Source organism: Oncorhynchus mykiss, chromosome 4 (genome assembly GCF_057628025.1).
Source record: "Oncorhynchus mykiss isolate SJ-2025 chromosome 4, ASM5762802v1, whole genome shotgun sequence".
Classification (NCBI taxonomy): domain Eukaryota; kingdom Metazoa; phylum Chordata; class Actinopteri; order Salmoniformes; family Salmonidae; genus Oncorhynchus; species Oncorhynchus mykiss.
Genome location: NC_143025.1, coordinates 31,176,405 through 31,191,540, shown reverse-complemented (window position 1 = coordinate 31,191,540; position 15,136 = coordinate 31,176,405). Strand labels below are relative to the sequence as shown.

Sequence of the window (15,136 nt, the reverse complement as noted above, 5' to 3'; positions counted from 1 at the left end):
CTTCAAATATGACAGACAAAATTAGAAAAAAAATCCAGAAAATCACATTGTAGGATTTTTAATTAGTTTATTTGCAAATTATGGTGGAAAATAAGTATTTGGTCACCTACAAACAAGCAAGATTTCTGGCTCTCACAGACCTGTAACTTCTTCTTTAAGAGGCTCCTCTGTCCTCCACTCGTTACCTGTATTAATGGCACCTGTTTGAACTTGTTATCAGTATAAAAGACACCTGTCCACAACCTCAAACAGTCACACTCCAAACTCCACTATGGCCAAGACCAAAGAGCTGGATAGGGGGGTGCTCCCTCCTGCTGTTTTCTGAAGTCCACGATCATCTCCTTTGTTTTGTTGACGTTGAGTGTGAGGTTATTTTCCTGACACCACACTCTGAGGGCCCTCACCTCCTCCCTGTAGGCCGTCCCGTCTTTTTTGGTGATCAAGCCTACCACTGTAGTGTTGTCTGCAAACTCATGCTGTTTGGGTGGCCACATTTAAAATACCCAAATGCGGGACAACAGGATGATTTTGCGGGACAGTGAAGCCTAAATTATTACATTTTTTTTAGTTCATCACCACCTTAGAAAAAGTGCCATCCATTTCGTTGTGCTAGGCTTTGAAACAAAGACCATATTTTTAACTCACTTTCAACCTCTTCTTTCTTCAAATTGATCACAGTGAGGTGGGTTTTAAAAGCACATACTCTTTTGATTGATTGAATATATTAGACCCTTTCTTTTAAATACATACAGTGCCTTGCAAAAGTATTCATCCCCTTTTTTTCCCCTATTCATCCTCTTTTTTTCCCTATTTTGTTGCATTGCAACCTGTAATTTAAATGTATTTTTATTTGTATTTCATGTAATGGACATAGACAAAATAGTCCAAATTGGTGAAGTGAAATGAAATAAATAACTATAATAAATGTGAAAGTGGTGAGTGCATATGTATTCATCTCCTTTGCTATGAAGCCACTAAATAAGATCTGGTGCAACCAATTACCTTCAGAAGTCACATAATTAGTTAAATAAAGTCCACCTGTGTGCAATGTACAGTTGAAGTCGGAAGTTTACATACACTTGTTTTTCAACCACTACACACGTTTCTTGTTAACAAACTATAGTTTTGGAAAGTTTGTTAGGACATCTACTTTGTGCATGACAATAGTCATTTTTCCAACAATTGTTTACAGACAGATTATTTCACTTATAATTCACTGTATCACAATTCCAGTGGGTCAGAAGTTTACATACACTAAGTTGACTGTGCCTTTAAACAGCTTGGAAAATTCCAGAAAATGATGTCTTGACATTAGAAGCTTCTGATAGGCTAATTGACATCATTTGAGTCAATTGGAGGTGGACCTGAAGATGTATTTCAAGGCCTACCTTCAAACTCAGTGCCTCTTTGCTTGACATCATGGGAAAATCAAAAGAAATCAGCCAAGACCTCAGAAAAAAATTGTAGTCCTCCACAAGTCTGGTTCATCCTTGGGAGCAACTTCTGAATGCCTGAAGGTACCACGTTCATCTGTACAAACAATAGTACCCAAGTATAAACACCATGGGACCACGCAGCAGTCATACCGCTCAGTAAGGAGACGCTGTCTGTCTCCTAGAGATGAACATGCTTTGGTGCGAAAAGTGCACATCAATCCCAGAACAACAGCAAAGGACCTTGTGAAGATGCTGGAGGAAACAGGAACAAAAGTATCTATTTTCACAGTAAAACTAGTCCTATATCGACATAACCTAAAAGGCCGCTCAGCAAGGAAGAAGCCACTGCTCAAAATGGCCATTAAAAAAAGACTACGGTTTGCAACTGCACATGGGGACAAAGATCGTACTTTTTGGAGAACTGTCCTCTGATATGATGAAACAAATATATAACTGCTTTGCCATAATGACCATCGTTATGTTTGGAGGAAAAAGGGGGAGGCTTGCAAGCTGAAGAACACCATCCCGACCGTGAAGCACGGGGATAGCAGCATCATGTTGTGGGGGTGCTTTCCTGCAGGAGGGACTTTATTATGTGGATATTGTGGCAAAGAAGTGGGTCGAGTGATAAATGGCAGATATGTGAGAGCAGAACTAATAAACGGGCTCTGCCCGATCACTAAAATGGCCACCCCTGTCAGAACTACAGACCACAAAATGGCTGACCACCAAAACTACAAGTCCCTGAAGCAAGGGGAACCCTCAGAAGGTGGAGCCGACCCACAGATAAAGGGTCAAGAGAAACCAGGAAGAGAGAGAGTGCTGGAAGGATCTATGAACAATAGAAAAAGAGACAATAGCGATTGGCTGGATTTACCGTGTATGAGCTGGATTGTTTTGGACTTACCTGTTGGCGTTTGAACCTGGACCTACCGAGAACCGGATTCGTGTACCGAACCCTGCTATCCTTGACCTCGCCTACGGCCTGGGTGGACCAGGACGGAGAAACAAACACACAGGTACTGTCCTGTTCGAAAGAACTCTCATTCTTGGGTGATTTTGTGACAGTTTACCACTTAATTTGTGACAAATGCTCCTAACCTTGAAGAGGTTTGTCACAATATATTGAAGCAACATCTCAAGACATCAGTCAGGAAGTTAAAGCTTGGTCGCAAATGGGTCTTCCAAATGGACAATGACCCCAAGCATACTTCCAAAGCCGAGGGAAAATGGCTTAAGGACAACAAAGTCAAGGTATTGGAGTGGCCATCCGAAAGCCCTGACCTCAATCCCATAGAATATTTGTGGGCAGAACTGAAAAAGCATGTGCGAGCAAGGAGGCCTACAAACCTGACTCATTTACACCAGCTCTGTCAGGAGGAATGGGACAAAATTAACCCAACTTATTGTGGGAAGCTTGTGGAAGTCTACCTGAAATGTTTGACCCAAGTTAAACAATTTTCTGGGCAATATTACCAAATACTAAGTGAGTGTATGTAAACTTCTGACCCACTGGGAATGTGATGAAAGAAATAAAAGCTGAAATAAATCATTCTCTCTCCTATTATTCTGACATTTCACATTCTTAAAATAAAGTGGTGGTCCTAACTGACCTAAAACAGGGCATTTTTACTAGGATTAAATGTCAGGAATTGTGAAAACTGAGTTTAAATGTATTTGGCCAAGGTGTATGTAAACTTCCGACTTCAACTGTAAGTGTCACATGATCTCAGTATATATACACCTGTTCTGAATGGCCCCAGAGTCTGCAACACCACAAAGCAAAGGGAACCACCAAGCAAGCAGCACCATGAAGACCAAGGAGCTCTCCAAACACGTCAGGGACAAAGTTGTGGAGAAGTAGAGATTAGGGTTGGGTTCTAAAAAAAATATCTGAAACTTTGAACATCCCACGGAGCACCATTAAATCTATGATTCCTAAATGGAAAGAATATGGCACCCCAACAAACCTGTGCACACCAAAACTCACAGACCAGGCAAGGAGGGCATTAATCTGAGGGGCAACAAAGAGACCAAAGATAACCCTGATGGAGCTGCAAAGCTCCAGAGCGGAGATTGGAGTATCTGTCCATATGACCACTTTAAGCTGTGCACTCCACAGAGCTGGTCTTTACAGAGGAGTGGCCAGAAAAAAAGCCATTGCTTAAAGAAAAGTATAAGCAAACACTTTGTGTTTGCCAAAAGGCATTTGGGAGACTCCCCAAACATATGGAAGCAGGCACTCTGGTCAGATCAGAAAAAAATTGAGCTTTTTGTCCATCAAGAAAAACGTTATGTCTGGCGTAAATCCAGCACCTCTCATCACCCTGAGAACACCATCTCCACAGTGAAGCATGGTGGTGGCAGCATCATCCTTTCGGGTTGTTTTTCATCGGCAGGGACTGAGAAAATAGGTTCTTGCTGTGAGATGTTACCCCTCTCTTCCATCAAGGCACCAGCAAGTTCCCAGACATTTCTGGGGGGAATGGCCCTAGTCCTCACCATCCAATCCAGCAGGGATTGAGATCCGGGCTCTTCGCTGGCCATGTCAAAACACTGACATTCCTGTCTTGCAGGAAATCAAGCACAGAACGAGCAGTTTGGCTGGTGGCATTGTCACACTGGAGGGTCATGTCAGGATGAGCCTGCAGGAAGGGTACCACATGAGGGAGGAGGATGTCTTCCCAGTAACGCACAGCATTGAGATTGCCTGCAATGACAACAAGCTCAGACCGATGATGCTGTGACACACCGCCCCAGACCATGAAGGACCCTCCACCTCCAAATTGATCCCGCTCCAGAGTACAGGCCTCGGTGTAACGCTCATTCCTTCGACGATAAACGTGAATCCGGCCATCACCCCTGGTGAGACAAAACCGCGACTCGTCAGTGAAGAGCACTTTTTTCCAGTCCTGTCTGGTCTAGCGACGGTGGGTTTGTGCCATAGGTGACGTTGTTGCCGGTGATATCTGGTGAAGACCTGCCTTACAACAGGTCTACAAGCCCTCAGTCCAGCCTCTCTCAACCTATTGTGGACAGTCTGAGCACTGATGAAGGGATTGTGCATTCCTGGTGTAACTCGGGCAGTTGTTGTTGCCATCCTGTACCTGTCCCGCAGGTGTGATGTTCGGATGTACCGATCCTGGGCAGGTGTTGTTACACGTGGTCTGTCACTACGAGGACAATCAGCTGTCCGTCTTGTAGGGTTGTCTTAGGCATCTCACAGTATGGACATTGCAATTTATTGCCCTGGCCACATCTGCAGTCCTCATGCCTCCTTGCATCATGCCTAAGGCACGTTCACACAGATGAGCAGGGACCCTGGGCATCTTTCTTTTGGTGTTTTTCAGAGTCAGTAGAAAGGCCTCTTTCCTACATTTTCCTGACTGTGACCTTAATTTCCTACCGTCTGTAAGCTGTTCGTGTCTTAGCGACCGTTCCACAGGTGCATGTTCATTAATTGTTTATGGTTCATTGAACAAGCATGGGAAACAGTGTTTAAACCCTTTACAATGAAGATCTGTGATGTTATTTGAATTTTTACGAATTATCTTTGAAAGACAGGGTCCTGAAAAGGGGATGTTTCTTTTTTTGCTGAGTTTATAAGACATGTCTATGTCCTGGAAAGTTGGATGTTACGTAGAATGTAATTCTAGTCACATTAGCGCATGTTTGCAACAACCGTCCCAGTATAGGGACACCGATCCCTCAGTTTCACGTTGGACCCGATCAAGACGGACTCTGTTTTTCAAGGTGAAGAGACAACTTATTGTCATATGGCCATTTACTCGCATTCAGAAGTTCAGCACAGAGGGCTTTCTCAACTACATTTTTGTCTTTGTGGGAAACCAACAGTGCATAATAATCTGCATAGAGGAAAAGTTCACATGTACAGGCAGATTTCAGATAATGTATATACAATAGAAAGAAAAGTGGAACCAGCACAGTCCCTTGGGGTACCCCGCAGTTCAATATTTTGGGTTTAGATAGTAAATGTGGACGGGACCCTATCTGTGGTCTTCCTTGCAATTAACTGCTAACCCATTTTACTGCTACGTTGTTAAAGCCCATGGCTCTTAGTTTGTTTAACAGAATCTCATGATCCACGCCTTTTGGAGATCTAACAAAATTTCCCTACGTCTACTTCCTTCCTTATTTGGTCAGTTAGATATTGTAGGCAAGTGTCGGTGGAATGGGATTTCCTAAAGACAGATTGGCGCTCATGTTAGGAAATATAACTGTCAATCTGTTCGGACATGATCTTTTCCGTGACCTTCGATAAAACATACAGGATTGAGACAGACCGATAGTTTCCATGATCTAACTTATTCCCATTTTTATATAAAGGAATGACCCTTGAAAGTTTTAGTTCACTGGGAAAACACCCCAGTGCAATAGACATGTTTATAATGTGAGTTACACAGGGGGTGATAAATTGCGCAGAATCCCTTGTAAATCGGTCAGGAATGTTGTTAAGGCCAATTGCAAGTTCTTTCAGTTTATTTAGCACAGTTGACTCAGACACCTTTTCAAACGAAAAAGCATCTACTTGAATCCCCTGCTGTGAGTAAAACTGCTGGACATGACTCTCCCCATAGCAACGTGACTGACAAGGTAACTTGCTAACTAATGTATTAGCTATAGTTGTAAAAAAGCTATTCAGACTGTCTACAACTATGATCTTGTCTGATGTAATCTTGTCCAATCTAAGACTTCGAGCTCTGGTCTTTAATCTGTTACTGTATCCTAACAGCTTCAGACAGTTCCATAATTTACTCGGATTGTTCCTATTTTCAACTATTTGTCATTAAAATAATCTTTCTTGGCCTTCTGTATCATCATGTTGACCTCATTTCTTAATTTCTTATAGTCTATAAATATATAACCTGCCTTGGAGTTCCTAAACTCCAGAAAGTATTCATTTCTACACTTAATTACCTTTATAATGTTATAGTTTATCCATGGATCTGTTCTTTGCTTAATTCAACAACAACAAATCTGGAACCTGCTTATCTACAGCATCTAAAAACAATTATTTAAAATTGCCCCAGGCATTTTCCACCTCATTGCATTTCAATACAGCAGACCAGTCCAATTTGATCAAACAATTAACAAAAATATCTGCTCTATTATTCTTTATAGACCTAAATTATGTAATGATCACTGAGCCCATAGTGTAAACCCCAGAAATCAGCTGGTATGAGGAAAAACAGATTACAAAAATTCTGAAGAGCTTTAAAAGTAGCATGGCCCTGTTAGAGCATATTTGTATTAAAATCACCAGTAACAACAACCTCTGATTTACCTAAATCTGTACAGTTGAAGCAAGTCTTCTCCAACAATTCATAAAACTTGTATTGGTCTGTAACAGCTTCCGTCTATAATGGGTTTGCATTTTGGTGATAAAATGTCCAACCACACAGCTTCAAACTCATCATGGCTTAAATCCGATCTAAAGTTGAACCCAATATCTGATCTTACATAAATACAAACTCCCCCGCCTTTGCGATTTCAGTCTCTTCACAATTTTCAACTTCAATCTCAGCGTTATTTATCGAACCATCTAACCTTGTTTCGGTAAAGCAAAGCACTCCCATCTTACAGTTACTGGAGAATAGGCGAATTTCCTCAATCTTGGGAAGAAGACTTCTAACGTTGAGATGAGGGATGTGTAGTCCTCTCGTCCTCTCCTCATCTGTTGGAAGTGTCAGCTGAAATTGTTCACTTGAGATGAGTGTTGACTCCATGCAGTCCAATCCCAGCCGGGAAGCTCCACCCAGGGTTCGTGCTGGCATCAGACTAGGGTTTTGCCTTTCCAATCCCCTGCCCCTATCCCCGGGCCTTTCCATGTTCATTTGGCACAACAGACTGTCTCGACTGGGGCCTCCTTCGCGATCCTCTCCTGGTCTCCCCACTGCACTCGGACAGAAGATGGAAGCAGGAGGATTAGGTTGGTTGTCATGATCAAGGTCTGAAAGATCTCTATTCGTTATGCATACCTGAAAGAGGGTCATTGCTCTTTCCCTTCTAACCCTCTCTATTATATCATGCTGCTGCTCCAATGGATTTATCGCTAGAACACGGGCTGGGGCACTGATAAACATCTCTGGACAGTAACGGGCATAGAGTAATTATGAGATTTCCACCATCTATTTGGCATTTACCCCTGACCTTAACCCCCTTTTGGAGGGACTGTGCCTGTTGAAATATACAAAGTGATTTAGTGCCAATCTGGTCTTCTAGCCTGATCTTCTGATTAAAACGTATACTTTCTCAAAAGGACATCGACTCGATGTACAAAAAGTGCCAGTATCTATAAACGTTAATATAAAACAGTAAATTAAAAACTAAGTGTTTGATGTGATTTTAGATTGCATTTGCATTGATGTCAGAGTGGTTAGAGGTACAATAGAGCCCAGAGTACCAGACCATTAGTGACAGGTACTACCAATGCAAGACCAGAGTGCGTAAGAGGAGATTACCGTGACTCAACGGTCACATGGAATTTTACTGCGGTCAGAGCTCATGACTTCTGGTGTGGCAGTGGTCTTCGCAACAGCCCTAGTACAGGCAAGAGGAATTGAGTCAATAAATTGTTTGGTATCCCTTTTCCTTTCTTTCTGTGTCCCCAAATGTTTGCATATAGGCTACTGGTAATGTTACCAGGGCCACGATCAATTGCAAAACGTTCTCGAACGTTGCAGATATAATTCCTCGTATTATCATAATTTGTTCTATTATTTTTCTCTCTGCATTGTTGGGAAGGGCCCGTAAGTAAGCATTTACACTGTTAGTCTACACCTGTTGTTTACGAAGCATGTGACAAATAACATTTGATTTGATAGAAATTCCATGAATAGAACTGACATTATTCCTTATTCAACATGTCATAGAGGCATGTTTGTTCTATATAGCATATGTCTATCTGAATGTTCCAGCACTACCAGCATTATGACCAGGAATACGACTTTCCCGAATCAAATCCTTTGTTCGCACCCCCCAGGGCAATTGAACTGATTCCAGAGGCTGGCCCAAAACACCGCCGGTGGAGGAGAGGTACTCGGAGGGGTCTTCTAGTCTGACTTAGGAGGCGCGCACACCACCCACCGCTTCCGAGTATATTACTTGCTGATGTTCAGTCTCAGGATAATAAAGTTGGCTAGCTTAGGGCGAGGATTTCTTTCCAGAGAGACATCAGGGATTGTAACATACTCTGTTTCACAGAAACATGGCTCCTTTGGGATATACTGTCTGAGTCCGTCCAGCCAGTTGGGTTCTCAGTTCATGATGCAGACAGGAATAAATATCTCTCCGGGAAGAAGAAGGGTGGGATGTATGTTTCATGATTAACGACTCATGGTGTGATTGTGAAAACATACAAGAACTCAAGTCGTTTTGTTCACCCGACCTAGAATACCTAACAATCAAATGCTGACCTTATATCTTCCATGAGAATTCTCTTCAGTTATTGTCACAGAGGTGTATATCCCCCTCAAGCTGATACCACTGGAAACCACATATCCTGAGGCCGGGTTCATTGTAGCTGGGGATTTTAACAAAACAAATTTGATAAAAAGGCTGCCGAAGTTCTATCAACACATTGACTGTAGTACTCATGCTGCTAAAACACTCAACCACTACTACTCCAACTTCTGGGATGCCTAGAAGGCCCTCCCCTGCCCTCATCTCAGCAAATCTGAACACAACTCCATTTTGCTCCTCCCTTCCTATAGGCTTCGCCCACTGAAGATAACACAGCAGCACCGACATGGGCCGCTACCAAGGACTGTGTGCTCTCCTTCTCCGTGGCCACCATAAGAAATACATTTAAGCGTGTTAACCCTCGCAAAGGCTGCCGGCCAAGATGACATCCCTAGACGCATGCACAGATCAGCTGGCCTATGTGTTTACGGACATATTCAATCTCTCCCTATCCCAGTCTGCTGTCCCCACATGCTTCAAGATGGCCATTGTTCCTGTTCCCAATAAAGCAAAGGTAACTGAACTAAATGACTATCGCCCCATAGCACTCACTTCTGTCATCATGAAGTTCTTTGAGAGAATAGTCAAGGATCATATCACCTCTACCTTACCTGTCACCCTAGACCCACTTCAATCTGCTTACCACCCCAATAGATCCCCAAACGATGCAATCGCCATCTCCCTGCACACTGCCCTATCCCATCTGGACAAGAGGAATACCTATGTAAGAATGCTGTTCATTGAATATAGCTCAGCATTCAGCAACATAGTACCCTCCAAGTTCATCATTAAGCTCGAGGCCCTGGGTCTGAACCCCGCCCTGTGCAACTGGATCCTGGACTTCCTGACGGGCCGCCCCCAGGTGGTGAGGGTAGGAAACTACATCTCCACTTCGATGATCCTCAACACTGGGGCCCCACAAGGGTGCATGCTCATCCCCCTCCTCTACTCCCTGTTCACCCATGACTGTGTGGCCACGCACGCCTCCAACTCATCAAGTTTGCAGACGACACAACAGTAGTAGGCTTGATTACCAATAATGACAAGACCGCCTACAGGGATGAGGTGAGGGCTCTGGGAATGTGGTGCCAGGAAAATAACCACTCACTCAATGTCAACAAAACAAAGGAGATGATTGTGGACTTCAGGAAACAGCAGATGGAGCAACCCCCTATCCACATCGGCGGGACCGCAGTGGAGATGGTGGAAAGCTTCAAGTTCCTCGGCGTACACATCATTGACAAACTGAAATGGTCCAGCCACACAGACAGTGTAGTGAAGAAGGCGCAAGAGCCTCAGGAGACTTAAGAAATTTAGCTTGGCACCTAAAACCCTCACAAACTTTTACAGATGCACAATTGAGAGCCTCCTGTCGGCCTGTATCACCGCCTGGTACGGCAACTGCACCACCCACAACCGCAGGGCTCTCTAGAGGTTGGTGCGGTTTGCCCAACGCATCCCCGGGGGGAAACTATCTGCCCTCCAGGACACCTACAGCACCCAATGTCTGTTCACCCCACTATCATCCAGAAGGCGAGGCCAGTACTGGTGCATCAAAGCTGGTACCAGGAGACTAAAAAACAGCTCCTCTAGCACACTAGGACATTAGAGACTGCTGCCTATGTACATAGACTTGAAATTACTGGCCACTTTAATAAATGGAACACTAGTCACTTTAATAATGTTTACATATTTTGCATTACTCATCTCCATATGTATATACTGTATTCTATTCTATTATATTATATTATACTGTATCTTAGTCTATGCCGCTCTGACATTGCTTGTCCATATATTTATATTTTCTTAATTCCATTCCTTTACTTAGATTTGTGTATTGGGTTTATGTTGTGAAATTGTTAGATAATTTATTACTTGTTAGATATTACTGCACTGTCGGAGCTAGAAACGCAAGCATTTTGCTACACCTGCAATAACATCTGCTAAGCACGTGTATGTGACCAATACAATTTGATTTGAATATAAAATATGGCATTCCAATGCACAGTAGAACGTGGCGCTGGTATTATGGGTCATATCTTTTGAATGGTAAGGGCTAGAATCAAGCTGTTTTCTCTGAGGAAAATTGGAAGACTTGGCTACCTTGGCTACAGAACTTGGCTATGAAATGCAGTGAGGAAAGTGGGAGGGTTGAACGAGATTACAAATTCAAATGACAGCCTACTTTTCTATACTCAAGAGAGAGAAAAACATAAATAGACTGTTGTTTTACTATTAAACTCAATTCTGCTCATTTTGTAAAGCTGCGCGTCTGTCCTGCTAATGTTAATTGTGCTCATCACTAAAAAGCTTTCAATCTCTCCCAAAAACTATTGTCCAGTCCACTTGGTAGTCAGGATTTAGTCACAGAGATCGTTATCTCATTTTAGTCAACTGAAATAAAAAATATTTTTTTGTTTAGTTATAGTTTTGTCTGGGTCTATTTATTCCGTTATGGTCTCGTTTTTTGTTGGCGGAATTAACACTGACACACACAAACACACATGTGAGCTGATCCCCTGTTCTCTGTCTGTTCCACTGGTATAAACCACACCAGTCTCTGAGCTCTGCCAGTGGGATTATCTGGAGAGTTAATTGTGAGCTGGAAGAACAGGAGAGCCACAGGAGAACACCATAATGAAGCGCATCTCATCCTGCCACTCTTCTTTTGTCCTCCCTCATCTTTTGGTGTAGAAACTTTCTTTCCAACAACAAAGTCTATTATTCCATTGACCCTCCTTCTATGGCAACTATTCAACATGGCGTGGTGATGAGGCATTTCTTTAATAATGTGTTTGTTCTTACAGCCCGTGAGTTAACAGGAGCGGAGAAGTCGGTGGTTGCTGTGGAAACAGACATTGATGCTGAGGAGGCTCCCTTACCATTACCGGACAGTACGGTCGAGGAGTATAACCGCGGGGTCACTGACCTGGATGGAGTGTACGCTACTGCCAAGACTGACCACACACACCTCAACAACCTCGACAAGAAGGTATGATGGCTGTATGTATGTGTTTTGGGGGTGTGGTTCGGGTATGTTTGGTGGGAAGAAAGGGGACAGGGTTGCAGCCCAAGAAGGCTAAAAGTATATTTACATGCATATACTTACTAAGTCCTGGAATGAGAGAACACAGTAATGGATGGTCATTATTGCTTGTACCACTGAAATACAATACCATTCATCTATCTACTGTATAGATTGCTTAGTCCAGGTAACACAATACCATTGGTCCATCTATAGATTGCTTCGACCAGGGAAATGCAATATCTCGTGGCCTGTGTAATAATGGCTTGAGGTAGCGGAAAACAATAATGTGTGGCCTATGTATAGGTTGTTATGTAGGGTGATACATACTGCTTTGTGAGACAGGGAGAAAACACACACACACACACACACACACACACACACACACACACTGCATTGTCTGATGTTACGACAGATTGCGTAATATCGGGTGATATTGCTATTCTTGGATCGAAGACAATAAAATATTGTTACCAAGACTGCTTGGGCAGTGTGAAGGCATGATTGTGTGTTCTATCTAGAGACCACTAAATGGGGTGGCATGACTCGTTTGCGGCTCTATCTATAGCTTTATCCCTCTGACTGGACTGGAGAGTGATATATTGTGAGCTGTCTTTTTCTGTCTGTTTTTACCAGAATATTTAGTATGTATTTAGCATGAAGTTAAAATGTTTTTACCCTTAGGTAACACTTAGTTAGTTAACCTAATTAGCCACGCTGTTTTCTGCCTTATCAGAAGTTTAGGTAGCGCTTCATAATAACTCCTCATAATGAAGCATTTATAATGGATTAGTAAGTCATTTTTTCATAATTTATTCATTATTACGCCCACATTTGTAAATATTAGTAACCTAGTTATTCACACATTTCTAAACAACTTTTAAAGTATTTAATAATGATTCATGAGATGTTTAATATAGGTCCGTATAATCCATTGGGTATTTTTTTTGTCATTTTTGTATGGCCTCATCTAAAGTGTTGGCTATTTACTTTTTTTACTGTTTTGAGTGACCAGTGTAATTTCTCACAAAAAGATGGGCATGCCATTGGTAAACATTCCAGCAGTACCTGATCCTCCTTAAGGTCTCGAAATAGCCCCTAGAATATAGCTGTTAGGGTGACCATATTACCACCACACCGGCGGTCACGAGTCATGGCCGCAGTCAAATTCCATGTGACCATTTAGTCATGGTAACTAGACTTCTCCAAAACTACGCACTGATGCTGCTGATGGTCAATAGTAGCCTACCAAACTTGCTAACTGCCAATCACTAATGGCCTGGTACTTATCAAATCACATTTTATTAGTCACATATACATATTTATGTGACACATTTTTGGCCTGGTAATTAGCGATTGTCCCTCTAATCGCTCTGACATCAACGCAAATCCATTAGAAAATCAATGAGCTCATGTTGTGCAAAATGTTGTGCAAAATGTCTATAAGCTATGCAATTACGTGAGAAAACAGAGTTTTCATGGCCTCTATTAAAAAGATGATGATCCCATCAGCTTTCTATAGGCTAGGCCTACTATATTTATTTCTCAACTTTCCTAATATTAATCACATTGCTCCACTTTACAACAGGAGTATAGCCTACCTGGCTGTTATGAAAATGAACCACAGGAAAAACGTCCTATTTTAGTGCTATACTGTTGTTTGCTCAGTTACATTTAGAATTTGTAAAACTAAAAGACAGATTAGTCTTTTCATTGTCCTCTCTTTACAGCACTAACAATTTGCTTTACCAATGGTTTGCATGTTTTGGTTTTTGCCCTAGTACTACACAGCTGATCCAACTAATCATCAAGCTTTGATCATTTGAATCAGCTGTGTAGTGTAAGGGTAAAATCTAAAATGAGCACCCCTTGGGGTCCCGAGGACCGAGTTTGGAAAACGCTGATTTAAAACAATCCACAACTTTTTTTTTTTAAACCGCTAATGATCCTCTGTGGCCAAATCATGCTTTAGTAGCCTATGCTTGAATTATTGTATTTATTTATGTATAGACAGGAGTAGGCTAATTAGGCTATATCATTTTAACAATTTAATTATATTTCCTTTAGGAAAAGCTTCCCATAGCCTTATGGACGGACTGCCTATGCTTGCATATTAAAAACGTAACCACGTAACCTCCATTTGCTATTCGAGTGCAGGCTACGGATTACGTTTTTTTTGTGGGCTATTCTAAATCAAAACTAATTCCACCCATAGGCTATATGTAAAGACCAGATTAAATTACGAATAGTGTGATGAGTGAGAAAATGATCAAGTGCTTGTCAAATTGTGAATGAGGAATGAGAAACTGATGACGTGTGTGCAGCCTGCGCAAAAAACAGAGCAGAGCCCATGCCTTTCATGCAACGTTTTTCAAATCATCATTACTGTCGCATAATGTAGCCTTAGAATGTATTAAAAATCAAAACATATAGCCTAACGTTTGTATCACAAATAAAGTTACGCATATAGGAGGACCTGTTTCTTTGATAACACAGAATAGCTGCATGTGTGCACTCCCTCGGAAATCGTTTGAAGGAAATATCCTTTTTATTTTATTCAGCTAGGTTCAATTGTATTCTTCATGTTATAAAATAATAGAAAATAATGCCACAGAATTCTTAGCAAATCTGCTAAATTAATTAGTGTAGCCCACAGCCATATGGCATAGCCAGATCAGAGCCGTACATAAGATCATCTGGGAATATGCCATATGGACATTCTTCTGAAATAGGCTAGATTTTCTTCATATCATGTTTTTTAGACTTGCATAAAAAAATGGTGGATCTATTGTGATGGTGTGGGCTATATTACATTTATTTATTAGAATGTAGATGTTCTGCATCAACATTGTGTAGGCTGTGTGTGAAATCCACGAGATGCTAAACGTGTTAATGTTAATTAATGGTCAATTACCATGAGACAAGCAGTTATTTGCAAGACAATCACTGGCTGACAAAATGTAATGACAGGCCCTACCCTAGAACATATCAATGGTTGGGCCTCCCGAGTGGCGCACTGGTCTAAGGCCAATTACCGTGTGCCACTAGATTCTGGGTTAGAGTCCAGGCTCTGTCGCAGCCGGCCGCGACCGGGTGCACAATTTGCCCAGCGTTGTCTGGGATAGGGGAGAGTTTGGCCAGCAGGGATGTCCTTGTCTCATCGCGCACTAGCGACTCCTGTGGTGGGCCAGGC

The 15,136-nt window shown here is 42.1% G+C and overlaps 1 protein-coding gene across 2 annotated transcripts in view; it reads left to right on the top strand.

Moving 5' to 3' along the window:
- LOC110521692 (carboxyl-terminal PDZ ligand of neuronal nitric oxide synthase protein) overlaps window positions 1-15,136 on the top strand; it is a 235,352-nt gene that overhangs the window by 163,798 nt on the left and 56,418 nt on the right. For both annotated transcript variants that reach the window (XM_090231870.1, XM_021599469.3), the window contains exon 7: window positions 11,726-11,910. In XM_090231870.1, coding sequence (XP_090087996.1) covers window positions 11,726-11,910 — 185 coding nt within the window. The remainder of the gene's footprint in view (window positions 1-11,725; window positions 11,911-15,136) is intronic.